This window comes from Sinohyriopsis cumingii, chromosome 9 (genome assembly GCF_028554795.1).
Source record: "Sinohyriopsis cumingii isolate HCF-2022 chromosome 9, ASM2855479v2, whole genome shotgun sequence".
Classification (NCBI taxonomy): domain Eukaryota; kingdom Metazoa; phylum Mollusca; class Bivalvia; order Unionida; family Unionidae; genus Sinohyriopsis; species Sinohyriopsis cumingii.
This window is the reverse complement of record NC_142969.1, coordinates 5,271,691-5,290,585: the sequence shown is the minus strand read 5'-3', so window position 1 is coordinate 5,290,585 and position 18,895 is coordinate 5,271,691. Positions and strand designations below refer to the sequence as shown.

General features: G+C 33.2%; 1 protein-coding gene across 4 annotated transcripts in view; it reads right to left on the bottom strand.

Annotated features, from left to right (window-relative positions):
* The window catches only part of LOC149791209 (uncharacterized), a 77,690-nt gene that overhangs the window by 14,112 nt on the left and 44,683 nt on the right, over positions 1 to 18,895 (bottom strand). For 2 of the 4 annotated variants that reach the window (XM_089969675.1, XM_089969676.1), the window contains exons 20-37: positions 17,699 to 17,871; positions 16,175 to 16,339; positions 15,547 to 15,669; positions 14,898 to 15,023; positions 14,150 to 14,284; positions 12,847 to 12,963; positions 11,260 to 11,514; positions 10,853 to 10,981; positions 10,260 to 10,385; positions 9,138 to 9,263; positions 8,658 to 8,783; positions 7,638 to 7,886; positions 6,253 to 6,372; positions 5,672 to 5,758; positions 2,594 to 2,875; positions 1,596 to 1,637; positions 1,083 to 1,195; positions 1 to 65 (exon numbers count right to left, since the gene is read on the bottom strand). In XM_089969675.1, the coding sequence (XP_089825801.1) occupies positions 1 to 65; positions 1,083 to 1,195; positions 1,596 to 1,637; positions 2,594 to 2,875; positions 5,672 to 5,758; positions 6,253 to 6,372; positions 7,638 to 7,886; positions 8,658 to 8,783; positions 9,138 to 9,263; positions 10,260 to 10,385; positions 10,853 to 10,981; positions 11,260 to 11,514; positions 12,847 to 12,963; positions 14,150 to 14,284; positions 14,898 to 15,023; positions 15,547 to 15,669; positions 16,175 to 16,339; positions 17,699 to 17,871 (2,559 nt within the window). The remainder of the gene's footprint in view (positions 66 to 1,082; positions 1,196 to 1,595; positions 1,638 to 2,593; positions 2,876 to 5,671; positions 5,759 to 6,252; positions 6,373 to 7,637; positions 7,887 to 8,657; positions 8,784 to 9,137; positions 9,264 to 10,259; positions 10,386 to 10,852; positions 10,982 to 11,259; positions 11,515 to 12,846; positions 12,964 to 14,149; positions 14,285 to 14,897; positions 15,024 to 15,546; positions 15,670 to 16,174; positions 16,340 to 17,698; positions 17,872 to 18,895) is intronic. The other 2 variants (XM_089969677.1, XR_016423321.1) reach the window with 2 other exon arrangements.

The window sequence follows — 18,895 nt, the reverse complement described above, 5'->3', positions numbered from 1 at the left end:
CGGATGGACGATATGTATATTGTTTCAAATGCCTGACCCATGCTTGATATGTAGAATTTTTCGAGCTAATTAGAAAACGAAACAAAATGCAATTAAACACACTTTACGATTCGTGAACCTACCGCTCGAGTAGGAGTAAATCGCACGTCATTTAATAGAATAAAATATTGATAAAAACGCATAATTAGTACGAAATGTTTACTCTGAGTCACTCCAAAAACATTAGTCAGCATCGTTGTGATTATATATGCCACTAACGCAAAGCCATTACTAATTTTTATTAATTTAATATCCTCTTATATCACATGCTTTGTAATTATGTAATGTGACAATTTTAATAATTTTATTTTTGTATGTTTATCTAATGGTACAATACTAATTATTTCCAACGAACTAATTACCTAAAGAACAATTATATCGGCAATCTACAATTCGGCCTACGCTATCTTTACCAATGCGCATAAAAGGTCGAGCAAATGAAGAATAATAGTGTTCTTTGACTTAAACTCAATATTGGGAAATACTCCGTCCTAGTATTATTTGACTGTTTTTATATCTACATGGTTCAGAGAAAACGTTCAATCGGATGAATGAATAGAAACTGCAATAAATGTAAATCTATTATATATTGAAGTCATGTTCCTGCAATTTCGTAACAATAAATCAAAAGCTTGTATCAAAGATATTGTTTAACTAAGAACGCGTCATTTATTGGTTCATAGGTATCCTGTATATATGTGGCAGCTTTGCAGAATAAATTAAATTAAAAGTAGAATAGTTGAAAATAACACCTGTACATTACATTGGGGATGCATTGTTATGGACTCAGCTGGACATTTACACACACGCACGCACATTCGCTTTCACCTCCACAATTACGTGGGGAAATGAGCTATAGTAAAGTCAGCCTTATGTATGAATAGCAAATGGATAAGGGAAAGATCAACATTCGCTTTCTATATTCGTGGCTGTACTTTAGAAAAACCATTACTAGGAAACGCATATTACTGTACCATAATTAATCTATTGAATCGAAATGAAAGATACTTGATGAATCTCGTCCGCTCTTATTATTTTCTTACCGCTTTCTTAGCCTCTGTCTTTATTTTTGCGTAGTTTTCAGGAACTTTGATATCGATGTATCCGGGCAGTTTAAGGTCTAACGTGATGCTGCTCTCAATACGTTTATACCCCACTAAAAGACACATATTTATGTGATTACAGTATTGGATAACTTCAAAGATGTGTAAAGTATAGTATATTCATAAAATTTGCAAGGCTTGGAACGTTCTGCAATTTTCCTTTATAATGCTGATATTCCCCAGACAACTCTGAAAATTATTGTTATCGGCATACAACCTTTGGGTTAAAGAAAACTTGTTTTATTTCCGTATACTATCATACCAACAAATAATTTAAACTTCAGAAGTATGTGCTCTTCAAGAATTTATAATTACCAGTGACGTCAAAAAGGATGGCTGACGTGCATAATATATGCCGGCAGGAAACGCGTTTATAATTCAGGTACAGATGTAATATAAATCTAACATGCATCTGTTAATATAACACATGTTGCAAGCGGTACTTATACATACCTTGAACAATAGCAGGTATCTCCGTCGTGGCTATCTGAACAACTGTTTAACAAAATATCAAAAACATAAATCATACAAGAAAAATAAGATCGTATGCCCCATGTTGATTAAAACTGTTGTATATTACTCCTCACATTCCCCGTGTTCATTAAAACTGTTGTATATTACTCAGAGTTAAGATTAAATTACGTTTTTCTCCTTCCTGTTTAAAGACATACACTGCATTGCAATATCAAGTCGTTTGACTAATTTTGTAAAATATTCTTAATTATTATTGCAGGTTCAGCTACACCAAATTACATAACAGTTCACAATCACACATTAGGCGGGGAGAAATGAATTTTATTGCTTACATTCGTACGACATTCCCGATGATAACGTAATGATTATTATCACTACTAAATACGTTTTTGTGTCTTCTAGAATTTAGAGACTATAGTTTTAAAAAATCTACATTATTTCGAAGTGTTAGACAAACTAATTCAACGTTATTGATGTTATGTCCCATTATGTTCTCTCTCTCTCTCTCTCTCTCTCTCTCTCTCTCTCTCTCTCTCTCTCTCTACCTATGTATGTGTGTATGTATGTATGTATGTATATATATATATATATATATATATATATAGAGAGAGAGAGAGAGAGAGAGAGAGAGAGATGGGTATGGAATAAATGGGTGTACAATACGGCTTCAGCTCAGCTAAGAAGAGTTTATTTAATATGTTATCTGTCTTCGTTTGCTCTAAGTAATTGTTATATTTCGTATTTAAAATTATGCCCCTCTCTGATGTCTTTCTATCTCTTTCGCTGTATATAACACAACAAATGTTAGGCTCAGATTGAGTTTGGTTAATATTCTTATTAAATAACAAATATACTATAATTTGAAAAAGGAAAGGTAATAAACAAGATAAGATTTGATAAGGTTACATAAAAATCTTCAATCAATATTTTCATAAAAACAAGTCTTAAAAATGCTGGTCACAAAAAGGTATTTATACCTTCCGTACATTCTCCTTTTCCGTCAGATTTATACCCAAAATGGCAGAGACATTCGAATGATCCCTCCATGTTATAGCAACCTGAATTATTAATATTCTGACATGCTGCTGGCTCAAATTCACATTCGTTTATATCTTGACTACAGTCAGGTCCCATCCATCCTTCCTTGCAGAAACAGGTGCCATTCACGTGATCACAGGTTTGGCTGACGGTTAGAGAATTGGACGTATTACAAGGACAATAGTTGCTGCAATTTAGCCCAAAGGTGTTGTTTGTACATGCTGAAAAATCAAATATAAATTTATAACAATATCGTTTGAAAATGGAACGGGATAGAGTAATCTTTATGAGGTAGCGTCTATGTACGTGGGTTAAAGTGTTCACTTTAAGAAATCTTTTAATTTATTACATATTTGAAAAAGAAGTAGCTGATTAACGAGCTTTCCCACAGAAACGCGAACCAAATAACATGAAAAATAATGTTGTTCCTCATAGAAAGTCGGTCTTATTCTTAAGAAACATTTAAGGAACGCGATAATTTTATGACGTTACATTACATTCGTTTGTTTATTGAATGATAACCAGTAATCTTTAAATATATCGTGTAATTCACAATGTTCATATGCTACATTTGTATCCTATTCACTTTAAGGTATGATTTGGCACATAATCACAATATTTTATCAGAATAATATGTTCGCGGTAGGGTAGGTCAATCCGTACTCACTTGAATTAACAGTGTGATATGGCAATGTACACAAAAATGGGAGTCATGGTGCTTAAATAAATATTTATTTTCATTTTTATTTTTTGAAAATCATTTCAATGAATCTAAGGCTTAAAATACTATTTCGTTGGTCACTATCGGGGAATTATCAAAATTATACCGTATTCATGGATAATAAAGACAAGCTAAAGCTCAAAATATGTTCTAAGGAATCATTTGTACGAGCAAAGTTAATTAGAAAATAAACTGATACAACTAATTGTTCCGATATTAATTTACATGTTAATAATATGATTTAAAAGTGTGCTGTTTTCATGGTGCGAAGTATCAAGAAGTTTTTTTCAACCTAATGTAAACTTAGTACAGTTTTGCTCCAAATATAGAGCACACACATAAGGAACGATACTTGATATTGCAATTGAAAACACATTGAAATTTGTCCTAAATCACAAAATATAATATTCCCAATGCCATCTCTTCAAACTTGCATTCAGGCATGAGTATACAACACATTTCGAGTTCTTGTGATTACACTTAACCCAGCAAATAATCCATAACACGTTGCATGTAGTTGTAGTAGTAGTAGTAGTGTTGATGTTTTTGATCTTTTTAACCATATTTGTCATCCAGATACACCATTAGGAGCACTATGAATAATTTTACTGGGATGTAATTTCTTGATAAAACTCAAGAGCGTTTCATTTTCGATATCAATGTTTCCGTCATACAAATTAGTCCAAAAAAGGTTTGGTTATATGTGGAATAGACATTGTAATCAATATTTGGACTATTCTTAAACCACTAAGCTGGTCCGATGGCAGCACACAATAGAAGTATAGTTTCCCCGTTTTATAAACTTTCCTCAGTTATTTATTTTTTGTTTCTTACTTTGTTAAAGCTCCTGCTTATAGGTCATTGCAACATTTAGAAGTCGATAGTGTATCTTGACGTTTATGTTTAGTGTTGGTTTCATGGATATAAGTTGTTTTGTCTGCTGTTTGAAATGAACGTAACCTTTTGTCGTAAATATGATTTACATAAGAATCATCCTTTTGCAAATATTGTTTTGTATATTTGATTTAATTTATATTTGATTTAATGTAAATGTTTGTTTGTAAGTTTTAATTTTTGTATTCCATTACTTGCTATTGTAATGTAAATTTATTTACTGGAACAGCGTTCAGTTCTGACTGATTATTTGTTTTTGACGTTAACAACATTATTGAAACATTGTATCTAATGCTGACCTAGTTCCTGACTTTGACTCAGAACCAGTGATAGTTTGCAGAAAACACTTTTTTTATTTTTTATTTTTTATACTTTCTCAAAATAAGATTCAAAAAGAGGATTCGAGGCCATACTTGCAGTACGTGACAAATAACATGTAGCAATTGTTACAAACTCTTATCTTTTCAGAGGATTGAACCACATCCGGGCATCTGTTTCGCGTTGTAGTGAGATTTATTACTGATTTTTTTAGAAATACTAGTTATTTTTGCCTTAACACTTGACAAGTTAAGACGCTTTATTTTTGACCAGTTTTGGGGTAATTATTTAACTTTTCGTCAGATTATTGTTAAGAAAAATGATTATTTTCGCTGGAAATACTATTGCTCTAAACTAAATCTTGGAGAAGGACATTTATCGAAATTTATACAGAAGTCAAAAACTGGAATATTATTTTCTGTGATTCAACAAAGAACTGTTGACTCATCAGTACGACGCTGACCACATCATACTTCATCGTCTTCCATTTTGGATTTAATCGGGATTGAAACTCAGTTTAATAAGGACTTTTATTACTAGGACTTCTATTTCTTAATTTTTGGATAATTTTCGGATTTGATTCGTAAAACCGTAACTTCTTTTTCCCATTATTACCTTGTTTGTCTAGGGAAATAAATTATTTGTTAAATTTTATAAAGCTTGTTGCCTTCACTTTTTTCTTGTTACGTTTTGTAAGAACCTAAACACGTAACACTATAGAATTACATTAGACGATAAAACGCACGGATTGTTCCATTATTATGTTAAATAACAAAGAGTAATTTGATCCGACAGTCAGATAGATTAATTGTTTCCTCATATATACCGGTGATTTATTCAACTAGTTTTCTTCCATGTGTTATGCATATTTCATTTTGGCGGACTGAACTTTGTTATGTTTCCAAAAGTGTTATCTCTCGCAATTTGTTAAATATTGGCAAAATAAATGGATTACTTTACATCTAGTGCGTATGTTGGATATGTCGTGACGATGAGACACGGTGCCTGGGAACCTGGACAAGTCGACAGTATAGAAATAAACATTGTTATGAAGAGAACAATATTACGTTATTTCGATACTTACGTATGCAGCTATGAGAGTCTAACGCAGAGAGCTTAAAACCGTCTTCGCATACACATCCGTAACTGCTTTCTGTGCATTGGGAAAGATCTGAAAATATTGTGCTCCTAGAATTGAATTACAGTTTGGTTTGTATTAAACATTATACAAGCACATGTGAATCACGTAGACTGCTAATCCGTTGACCTGTTTATATTATGTTATATTCATTCTTAAGGGAGATGTATGATTAGTGTTGCCTAACTGAAAGGTTACTCGTTTTCCAAGCTAATATTTACAGTAATCTAATCATTCCTTGATAACAGAATTTATTTTTCTCGTTGTCACGAAACAATCATGCCTGATCCTTACGACAAATGTGTGAACCATGTGATTGATGGAATGACTGCGTAATTATAGAACTATTTTATTGATACCAGTATATTCAATGATTATTTCAGACATATCACATTTCTACGGAATCGGCAACAAAACACGAATGGTTTATTAACGCAAATGTAACTAGTCTAAAATTGCTATGAGACTTTGGTGATAGTTTCTTTCCCGGGCAAAATCTAACAAAGAACATTATCATTTTATATTACCACGACACCTGGTCCCATTTGAGAGAAACCCTTCATGGCATGAACAACTGTAACTTCCTGCAGAGTTCTTGCAGATTTGATCACATTCGTTCAGTCTTGGGTTGTTGCATTCATCAATATCTGTACATTATGTAATATAAAATGTATCATTATATTTTCAGCCTAAAATAATAACAACTGCAAATAATGTATGAAATGGTTGCATTAGAAAAACACGAAAAGCACATATACAGTACACTCCGATTTATTCGAACTCCTATTACACTAATACCAGTATTATTTTAGTTGTTCTTCAGGTCCCTGCTACATGTGCTCTTTGTTTATATCTGTTTTATTTCTATCATTTGAACATCGATTAATCGACTACATCCCCTTAATCGAAGTAAGTTAGCGACCTGAAATCCGCTAATCATATTGAACTCGCTAACCATTATCCGAAGTATGTCATTCGTCATTAGCCGCGTGTTTTGTTTCTTGAATCGTGATACCTGTCAGCCCAACTTGCAAGTACTGATTAATTGAAAAGCAGGCTGTGTGTATTGTTAATCGCTGATCTTATGATTGTCTCTCCTTTTGATAACCAAGGCATCAATTCAATGAATGGTAATAATTTTATGTAAAGTCTTTTTGATAAAAAATAGTCGAAAAATCCTTTGAAAGCCATAATGGGATCGCGGGACAACATCAGTGATTTTGATGCTGGAAAGACCAAATTTAATTATTTTACAATGACAGACAATTTTAATAAAAACAATCTGCCAAAGAAACGGTGCTTACAATCTCACTTAGTCGTGCTGTTTAAAATGAAGAAAACACGTGCTTAAAAGTGAATATCACGTGAAAAAATCTAAATTATCAAGTGATTAATTGACACATCATATGTACAATTTGTTCGATGTTGGTTGTTTTAATGCATATTGAAAATATGTTGACAACAATATATTTTGCTTTGTTGTATACAACGCAGATTATTATAATAATGACAACGATAATTTGTAATATTGTTTTATGCTTTGTTCAATGCAGTGCTGATGAAAAGTCGTTCTGGATACGTAGCACCTACGTGATGTTCGGTTAATCCATCACAGTAGTGTCTCAAATGTTATCCTAGTCCCCCACACGTCGTATAATCAATATTCAACTGTATTTTGACGAATTGGAATAGAGGCAGCGACAACTTACGCCACCCAAACCCCACATTTGCTTAACTACTCAATGGTCCTTTTCATAAGTGACTTCATTCAGCAATTGTGCAATATGTATTGCATCGGTAGGTTTGTAATAATCAACAGTTTCTTTATTTGCATTATTTGTTTATCTTAGGAAAGTAAAATTTGTAAGGAAACAGAAATATACATCAGGAACATGGTAACATCGATACAGACCTTCACAATCACCACTAATATTCATGTAACCACCCACGCAGTCACAAATATATGATCCCATGGTGTTGATACAGGTGCTGTTAGCACGTGTGCATGGACGATACGTGCACTCATTTATGTCCTTATCACAATTTGCTCCATTCCATCCGGTTTTACACAGACAACCATTTACAGGTTCGCACTTCGCAGCACCAACACCACAGTTGCAAGGAAAGGAACAATTAGGTCCGTAGTGAAATGCATCGCACTCTATTAAACAAGATACTTCCGGTTAGAAACTTGTCTGATCTAACATAATTTATTGTTAAAAGGTAATATAACATCTCAAGTAAGACAGTGACAACGTAAATGACACAGCTGCATATAAAAGGATGGATATAAAGCTGGAACAATATATGTGCTGTAATACAGCAATTTCACACGTACAGATATACTGATACAAACTTGTAATCTTAAACTCTCTCTCTCATATCAAAGGATGCTAACATGTCCAATGTAATCAATGTAATATATATATATATATATATATATATATATATATATATATATATATATATATATATATATATATATATATATAGGCACTGGTAGCTCTTCTTGCAGTAATTAGCTAATTAATTTTATATCAAAGCTGACTCAAATAATTGTTCCATGTATTTGCCAAAGTCATAGCCGCCCATAAAGGAAAAAAGGTATATATGCGAGTTGAATACATTCAATATGAAATAAAATTATAGGCAAAACTTTATGTTTAACTTAGCATACTTTAAAAGTGTCCACGTCAAGCAGTTGCAAGATTGAACACATTTTTCCTCGAAAGAATGTTTCACGAAAACGATCCACGGCATGAAAAACGGTACATAATAAGAGACATAGTTCAGCTTGTTTTCTTGCCTGACCGGCATTTAGTTCTTTCAAGTTAAAGACCAATCGGCTGCTTATGAAGTAGGATTCTAAGCTTGCTTCAAGTACTAATATGTATCGCCTGCACAACATAACTATACGAATATTCAGTTATACCTAAGCAAGTTCTTTCATCATTGTCTAAGCGGGATCCAACAGGACAGGAACAAATGTATCCCCCATTTATATTCGTGCAGACGCCGCTACATCTATTCAACATTCTGTCATCACACTCGTTGATGTCTGTGTAAAATATGTATCTTGTTATACGGAATATTTTCGTCAATCACCCGTAAGAAAGGTTTTCCCTACTATTTCAGTAAAATAAAAACGGAATAATGTATTGACCAAGTCACCTATATCAAAGTTGCAAATTTCCCCATTTGTTTTATTTATGAAATTATGATTTAAGATATTGTACATTAAAGTATATTAACGTTGCAATTTTAGAACGATTGATTTCATGTAACTATTAATATTGTAATTATTCTCTGCAGCAGAATCCTTTGTAACATATCTTATTTTGTGAAGACATGTAAGGTTTACCACAGAACTCATATTCGTAGAGAAAGAATATAAGAAATATATTTGACGTACCCTCACAAGTTTGGTTATCAGAACGCAATTTGTAGCCAGTTGAACACGAACAGTAAACATCATGATTGTCCAACACGCAAATCTGACTGCAGTTTATATTCTTATATCTTGAGCATGGGTCTTCAACTGTAACAACAAAATTAATCACTAATCTGTGTGACATTGAACGTTTTCGAACATGGGTAATACTATCACTAACGGTAGCACTCAGGAAGTTGTTCAAAGATGAAAATCACACTGGATGACGTTTGGTGCATATCCGTATTGGTCTTGCATCATTAATTTCCAGGGTACTGGCCTAGTCCACTTGTTAAACTCATTTTTCCATATTGGGTAACTAATCTTTAATAAGGAAAACAAGCATTTCATTGTTCTAAATATTATCAATTTTGTGTGTACAAGTGAATACGATCACCAATGCTTGCTACATTTTCAAGGCAGTTCATATTAGTTGGAAGGGCGGATATGAAAAATGGTTACATAAACAAAGTGTTGATCTTGTCCCTTATTACGCTGTTTCTTAGTTTTAGGCCATACTACAAAACTGTATTTCAGTCAAGTATTGAGAACAAGTGCACACATCTTTTGGGGATGATCTGAATAATTTAAATCTTACTTTAAAAGCAAACTGAAGAGTAAACCTATTCCAATATTGAAATATATTTTGATGTGATAATGTGCCTCAAAACTTGTCAGAGTGAACGTTCAGATTTACGAGGGAAGTGCTTGAAATGCATCACTACATGAGGTATACGTTTATGATATAAACATTTCTTTGGATGGCGTTTGACCGATAATTCATGTCCAAAAATGCATGCCATATTTCTACTCCATTCTTTAAAAAAGTACTGTAAAACAATTTCTCCCATCATCGTATCCAGTTATAACCTCACGGCCTATTTTACAACTGAACAAATTCATCTTCTACGTGAAAAAGGATGGACTTTCCAAATACAAGGTAGACTAGAGAAAGCAAGAAAGGTGGTGCTTGCTGGGTTCGATGGCATGTTGATGATCTTCAGGCGCAAATTATGACATTGTAGCGGGACATACACCATCATGATACCTAGGCTAGACCGCTATAATGTAATATCAGATGCACATCAACTAAAAATAGCATACCTTTAACACATGTCCTCCGATCGTTGTTGAGAATGTATCCAAAGTAACAGTCACACGTATATCTGCCTTCACTGTTTATGCATAGTTGATCACAACCAGCCTGGCCAACTGCACATTCGTCTATATCTATTACAAAAAGGCTTTGCATACATTGTGGTTATAATTATCGCTCAAAGCGCCTCCCTATGTCATGGATTTTTAAATTATAACGACGACATTAGATGTGCAATCAATAGCGTCATATTGGTTCATGGTACACAGGGTTCTCTAATGCAATGAGAAAACAAATAGTAAAGCACATGTTGCATAATTATTAATTTTATAATATATATTTATACGAAGTGTTGAATAAAATGGAACACAGTTTCTAAATGACTTGTTGTCTATTTGATAGGGAACATGTAAAACAATTTGCAAAGTAACGTTTATTAAAGAATGAGTGTGTTGTACATATGTTGTTAAATAATCATTGAGAGTTGATTGTTTAGAATTCTATTTATCTATGGTCTTCGTTTTAACCTTTGAATCCCTGTAACATCTATACAGTTTCCATCCGATAATTACAAAGCAAAAGAAATGGCACACTTATTTACCTTGACACATATTTGTATAATTTTTACTTTCTACATATCCAGGATAGCAGCTACAAGAGAAACCACCTGCATCATTCTGGCAAGTTTGTTGACAAGTATTCAATTCAGGATCATTGCATTCATCGACGTCTGAAGAAAAGCAAATTGAACAAATTTATGACCGTTGTTTCCAAGATGTGTGAATTCCACAAAAAAAGATTAGAATATTCGTTGACATATATTAAAATAGTTATGCAATATAGTATCGATCACACAGGGCATCCTTTATATGATTTTAAGCCACACAAAAAATCACATCTGTTTTATGCGCTTTATTTAATACAAATTGTGACAGTTACTTGTAGAGATTTACTGTAGCTGTATGACAATTACCTATTTTCGAAATAGAAATCACATCACTCACTTACCTTGGCATGATCCATTTACATTGATTGTGTAACCCTTTACACAATTACATATGTACGATCCGTTTGTGTTTTCACAAATTTTGAAGCCGCCGTCGCATATGTTTGGAACCTGACATTCATCTATATCTTCATGACAGTTTTTACCCGTCCATCCTCCAGAGCAAATACAGCCTTTAACATTGTCACATCTGATGGCTGAATGTTCACATTCACAGGTTTCGTTGCAATTTTGGCCGTATGTAGGGGATTCACATGCTGTAGATTAAAATGATATTAACTTTGTGTGTATTCAGGCCACATATTATTCTATATGAACATACACTAGCAACGGTAATCTTTTAGAAATGTAACCCATTTAAAGATGATTTCAAAGGTACAGCAACATAACAGAAAATATGAAATATGAAATTCACATGCACCAGTTCTCAGGAACCATTCCTCTTCTCATCCTGACCGGGTAAAAATTGGATGGGCCTAGTAAACCTTTAATACGATCATGTCTCTGGGCCGAGTAGGTGTAGATTATACTCGTTGAGAATAATCTTGAATGCATATTTTACTATAAACAAACCCCGAAGTTCGACATAGCTTAATAGTTTGCATGAAAAAATAAATTTTTTATAATAAAAAAAATAATTTGTGCCTACTTCTGCTCATTATAGACCATTTATTTTATTTATTTATTTAAAATATTTATTTTATTAAAACAGGTTCTGAAAGTAGGCTTTATACTAAAATGGGCAATTTTGATAAAAATAGTATCATGCAGTTACAAATTTAAGCCTTGATTTCTTAATGGTGGTTACATTTACAGTGTAATATTTCAGTAGTTTAGCAATCAATTTAATATATCCTGGTCAAACAATACTGACTTTGTCCCAGGTACATATATTTTCAAGACAGAAGCTTTACTGATATAGTGTCATGCCGATGGCTGTTATTGATCTAAGCATGCACTTACTTTCCCTAAATTGTGGTTAATTATTCACTGTGGAAATGCAAGGTTTGTATGTGTTCTTTATTGTTTCATTTTGCCTGCTGCTATGTGAATAGTTTATTGGTAGATGCATTACACCTTCCACGAATTTCGAAATGTTGTTCTTGTTTTAGGGTTAAACACCATTTCTCAGCATAATATAGGCCATAGATGGCGGCCAATATAATTGGTGTTGGAAGATCCCGGGACAAAACCCCAGTAAGAACCACCGACCCGAGGAAACTACTGGCAACTTTCTCACATATCCACATTGTCCGAGCCCGAGACTAGAACCCACGTGGACACAGATAAAAAGACAGCGATCGATAAAGGCGAGCGCTTTAGACCACTCGGCTACCCGGGGCCCCGTCTTTATATTTGAAATGTCTATCACCCGCTGGTTTATTGCTCTTAACAAAGTAACACCTTTGATATACCTCCTTCGAAAAGTTATTTTAATGAAAGTAATGTGTGTGTATATATATATATATATATATATATATATATATATATATATATATATATATATATATATATATATATATATAAACCGAAATATGCCAAATGTAATGCTGAAAAATACATTCAGTAGTTGTTAATATTTTACTCACGTTTGCACGAGAATGCATTCACCTCCAGGCTATAGCCATTGAAACAGGAACAAAAGAAACCTCCATCCGTATTCGTGCAGCCATGGTCACAAAGAGCTAATTGGCATTCGTTGATATCTAAGTAAAATATTAGCCTGTTCACAACAGTGTTATATATTCAATTATTCACCAAGATGTTCGGTTTCGTAAAAATGCTTGGACAAAGCTCCTGTTCGAAATGTTATAATTGAGATATTTAAATATCCCGCAAATTTGAGAGTTATACAGATGCAGAACGGTTAGGCATCTTTTTATGGAATTGCATACGATAAAATATAGTCGACAAAATGATACGTCCCTTTTCGCTTTTACTAACAATTGTTAATGTGTGTGTGTGCGTGCGTGCGTGCGTGCGTGCGTGTGTGTGTGTGTAGAGAGAGAGAGAGAGAGAGAGAGAGAGAGAGAGAAAGAGTGTGAGGCAGCGTATAAGTAGAGACGTATTAACATAACAAATTTCAATGCAACAAGGAAGACAAATTTACAAGCGCTTTGGAGATTTACAACCTGTACGACACAAATAATTAGCAATTGAAAAACAAGAACATAAAACTATGTATTTAGATCGATCAACTAGTATATTACTAATATATCGGCCAGGAGCAAAAAACTGCATAATTTTAACTCTTTGGATTCGCCATTACAAAAGACCATGAAAATACATTTTTGCGTTTTTGTATTTGAAATAATTTTGTTCGTGTCGTCTGCATTCATAAGAAGATATCAAAAGACAGCAAATCTGACTTACTGCTCCTTTTATTTTCACGAATTTGCTACCTGTGGGTTTTTTTCCTTGACAAAAAGCAATTTTAACGATCCGGTGCGTTTTTAGTTTGCTATATAACGTGTATATGCTTATGTGCGTTTATGTGTGTGACCACCAAATTAGAAGGTCACAGCTTATATAATGCTAACCTTTGATATAGTTCCCATAGTAACAAAGTTATTGTAGTATTAAAACTGGATCTTTATTTCATTTTGTCGACTTTTCATGCATATCCATCAGATTCGTCAGTGAGTGCCCCCATTTTCATCCCTTTACCTGGCTTCATTTAACTGTTGATAACCATTTAGATGATTACCTGCGTAGATGTAAAACTTTATCACATACTTTACGAACTATGTTCTGTAACTTGCATTACTGAAATGAATAACAGTTCTCTACATTTACGTTCTTGTCTGGACTATGTGTTAATTGTCTATTTTGTGATATTAATTGAAACGTTGGAAAAGCCGTGTGTGTTATCACCGACAGTATCTGGCATACCAACGCAAGCACTTTGTTCCAAATTCAGCTGAAACCCCTTTTTGCAAAAACACGTGGCATTTCCGTGTTCGTCTGTAGTGCAACCTGCAGTGCCGCTACAGTTGAGAGAATCACATCCCACGGGACTTTGCCCTGCTGGAAGAACATAGAGAATCCGTGATGAAACTACTTTATCTATACTATATTAATTAACGTATCTAACATAGGATAAGGCCTCAAATGAATTCATTATAAAATTCAAGATATAGACGACAACCCTATCTACAGTAATGACCACACACACACACACACACACACACACACACACACACATATATATATATATATATATATATATATATATATATATATATATATATATATATATATATATATATATATATATATATATATATATATATATATATATGAAATGTTCCAAGGAAGATTCTTTAAATCTGGGTATAAATATATATGCCCAGATTTGAAGGATCTTCCTTGGAACATTTCACTTTATCATCATTATTTGTTGTCTTCATTGCGAATCAGTTGTATTCATTACTCCGCGCTTATTTATTTAAACGAATTATATTCTATTTAAAAACGAATTGTGTGATTGTTTTGCAAATCTCATATAATTACTATACTTGATATTTAATTTTCATAAACATGTTTCACGCCAGAGTAAGTACAAGCGTAAGAAACTAACCCGCTGGGAGATATTCATCGTTGTTATTACAGGATTAATTTTTCTTACACAGATTCGTACCTGCTTCACACCTCCATTTCGTTCTATTAAAAACATATCCGTCATAGCAACTGCAATTGTATCCACCAACATCATTGCTGCAAATTTGGTCACAGTTATTCATGCCATCCAAGCACTCGTTGACATCTAGTTTGTAAAGATACTAAATGTATAGTGCTTATACACAATTTTATATATTTATATTTTAGGAACAAACTTTAACAGTCAATTTAATATAGATACAATTAACCCTGCAGCTAGTTCAAAACGAGGTTTATTGTTGCTGCTTTTGTTCAGATTGATAATTAGGTAATTTGTTTTCAACAAAGTTCGGTTTAATTTTCCCTTGGAGTAATAAGTCGCCAACATTTGATAACGGAGGTATATCTCTAAAGGTGAGCATTATTGTCAATGCGAAACAAAAGGCATGCTCAAGTTTAAGTGTATTTTGATTATTCCCGTGATAAACTGTTTGAAAACATTAAAACAAAATCCATACAAAACAGACATTTTCATCTAAGTCTATTTAGTCAATAAATAAACAATGAGATTTACAAACACGTGCATTCGCGTTCCCCATTCTGACGAGAAAGTGAATGCGTCTAATGGAAACCATAAAGCGTATTTGGAAACATAGTGGTATTGTCAACAGGAAGTTCAACCAATATACCTTGACATATATCTGGACCAGCTTGTTTTCTATAACCTTGATAGCAGGAACAGATGTAGCTTCCATACGTATTATTACAAATCTGTGAGCACACTCCATTTGTAGCATTGCATTCGTCAATGTCTGTTAACATGCAAAGAAACAAAACATTATTTGCTTTATCATTCCATTTGTAAGCTTTAACACATAAAAAGCCAACAGGCTACTTAAGGTTGAGTATCTAATAATTTGTAACACAACTCTTGTAAAAAAAATTAACAATGCAGAATAAACACTTTAATCCAAATACATGCTCAGATAAACTGTATAGATTTCAAATTATAATAATATTTGATAGGTTCAATATTATTTCGTGAAGCACAGCCATACGGGCCAATGCGACGATCAAATTGGAATTGTAATACTTGTAAATAAGAGTATTTTGACATGTGCAAAAACTTAAACGAGTCACGGACGTGTGTTTAAAGAAATTTAGTTTCAAAGTGCATGTAACCTTTGGTTTTCTGCAAACAAAATATTAGATGTGACACGCACACACACGCACACACATATATATAAAGAGAGAAAGAGAGAGACAATGTATGTGTAATTACTCTAACGCGAAAGGATCAGTTTTTGAGAGACCAACCTTCGCATCTACCATTATTGGTAGAACTAAAACCTTTAGGGCATTCGGAACAATTGTACCCAATTCCCAAGGACTTATGAATATCTGCTGGAATGTCGGCGCATTTCCGTAGTGGTGAGCAAGGGTGAGTGGCACATCCATCTCGATCATTTTCACAATTGGGACCTGTATGGAGACGTATATGAAAGTTACAGTATGATGCAATACCATGCCGAACTTTTTTTGTCAAAACAGTCATCCGAATGATATTATTCCAGTTATGTGAATATTCAAATGAAGACCTAAAATGATATCCATTCAGAAGAGTGTAGACGCTTATTTACCTGAGCGTAACTTTGTGCAAAATAGCATTATATTGTATCATTATTCATAACGCAAAGACAACCGACAAAGTTTCATGGTCCATGCAACCCTTTAACAACGTGATCTTATCTACACTATTTCAAACAAAAAATATAATTGTTTAAAAATTATTTTTCTCTTCAGCTGATATATATGTCAGACACGGGACCCTTTACTACGTTAACAATGACTACATATGGTTTAACAAAATATAATATTTCAGTAAATGATAACAAAATAACACTGCAGCTGACACATATATCAGAAATAAGATTGTCATTGTCAACCCCGGAAAGTCACTTTGATCTGTAGTATGCATGTGTCTAATTATACACAGATAATGGTCAGAGTAAGAGTTTGTATACAGTAAGAGTTAAGTATCAGTAAAATTACTTTATGGGAGGAAAACTCAAAACTCAGTATGGAAGGAAACAAAGCAGTACTTGTCTTAAAATACACCAAATATGGAAAAAGATAGTTTATTGTTCCTTTTCTTTATGGACCAATGAATACTGCTGCTACTACTACTACTACTACTACTAATAATAATAATACTATTACTACTACTACTACTAATAATAATAATAATATGACGAGGAGTTCATTGGAATTGAAGGTAAGGACGTTGTTCACTCACACTAATATTCAATGGAAATATTTAATGGAACTAAGTTCGCATACACGATTCTTTTCGTAACTTAGCTGTTGTGCAAAGTCAAACAGGACTTACTAAAATGACAGAGATAGAATGAAATGAAAATTGCAAACTTATATTTTACTACAGTTGATATCCTGTATCTAGATTTTTTAAATAGTATACGTTCCTTTTTTGTCTATTAAGTAAAAGTCAGATTCATCTTCATTTGAGAATTAGCTCTGACCCATATGTGTGTCTCTAAACACTCGTGTTATATGTGTGTCTCTAAACACTCGTGTTATATGTGTGTCTCTAAACACTCGTGTTGTATGGAGAGGATTCTCACTGAATATAGTAGACCTCACAAGAAAAGTGCTTCTTATTTTTTAAATACTTTTGTTTTTATTTGTCTGCTATTTTTAATTGTTTTATATTTTAGTAGTGTTTCTTATAGGAATACTCCTTGTCTAATAGCGAAATTATGTCCATGGGTAACACAGACAGCAGTACGCCATCAAATCACACTCAGACTAAACGATACCTACCATCCCAATACGGTTCGCATTTGCAAGAAGCATATTTGAATGTGTATGTGGTACGAGCATCATCCAAGTAATCTTCAAAGTCGCAAGTTCCCCTTCGACTGCAGTTCGAGCAGAACACAATGGTGGGTTGATGCGGAGTTGCTTGTACCCCGAATGCATCCACTACGGTCACACTAAAAGGTGATGCCAAGTAGATTTCACAAAAAAATATTAAAAGCTTAAGCCAATATTAAACATGGTCTTAGACAGAGGTTAATACTATATGGTGCATACCCTTAAAAAAAATTAGATAATGATTTTAAGCAATGAAAATAGAAACATAATTTTTCAAGTGTGAAAACTTGAAAACTTGAACATCTAATAGTTTATGCAATGTCTGTATTCTTATCCCGTTATGGTTTGATTAGTTTGTTTTCTTCTCAAACTATACAGGAAAAATTTTAAATGCTTCTAAAACATAAAATATTACAACTATTACTACTACTGCTACTAATACAACTAATAATACTGCTACTACTACTACTAATATGTATGTTTGATTTGCTGTGGCCAATTTTCACGTATACTTAAATAACTCAGTTAATTATATTTGTACATTGAACGATCTCCCCCTCTCGCTTTTTGTTATTCGATTTGATTGTTTCTGTCTGTTAAAGCTAGATAAATGATTAGCCATGCAGTTGTTTTGAGTTTTGAGTTTGTTTTCGGAGATTAGGTAACCAACGCATATCCCAAAAGTTTTTGGTGCACATCTCACACGCATACAGTGGCAAAACAAGAAAAAGTACTTTGCCACATGGATATGTTGACACACAACTATTTACAAGTGACTTTAGGAATAAGATATATAGGGATAAAATCTGACTCCAACCCCAGTACTTCGTCATTCTTGCTTTTAATCACCCGTTTACAATTTAACAAACACATTTTATATGGTGGAAGTTGCGCTATCGCTTCATGTGAATTGTGTATCTTGTTTATCTTAATAGAGAATGAGAAAATGCTAAAAACGACAGACATATTTTATAACATGTCAGGGCATGGAGACTGGAATAATAAACGTTATCTTGGGAAATTTCAACTTGTGACAAACATGACTTCTAAACATGGGTAACACCATACGAAACAATGCAATATGGTATATTTTATGGAAATTACATTATATTAATTTCAGTTTTAGTTTTCGTTTTACTTAAA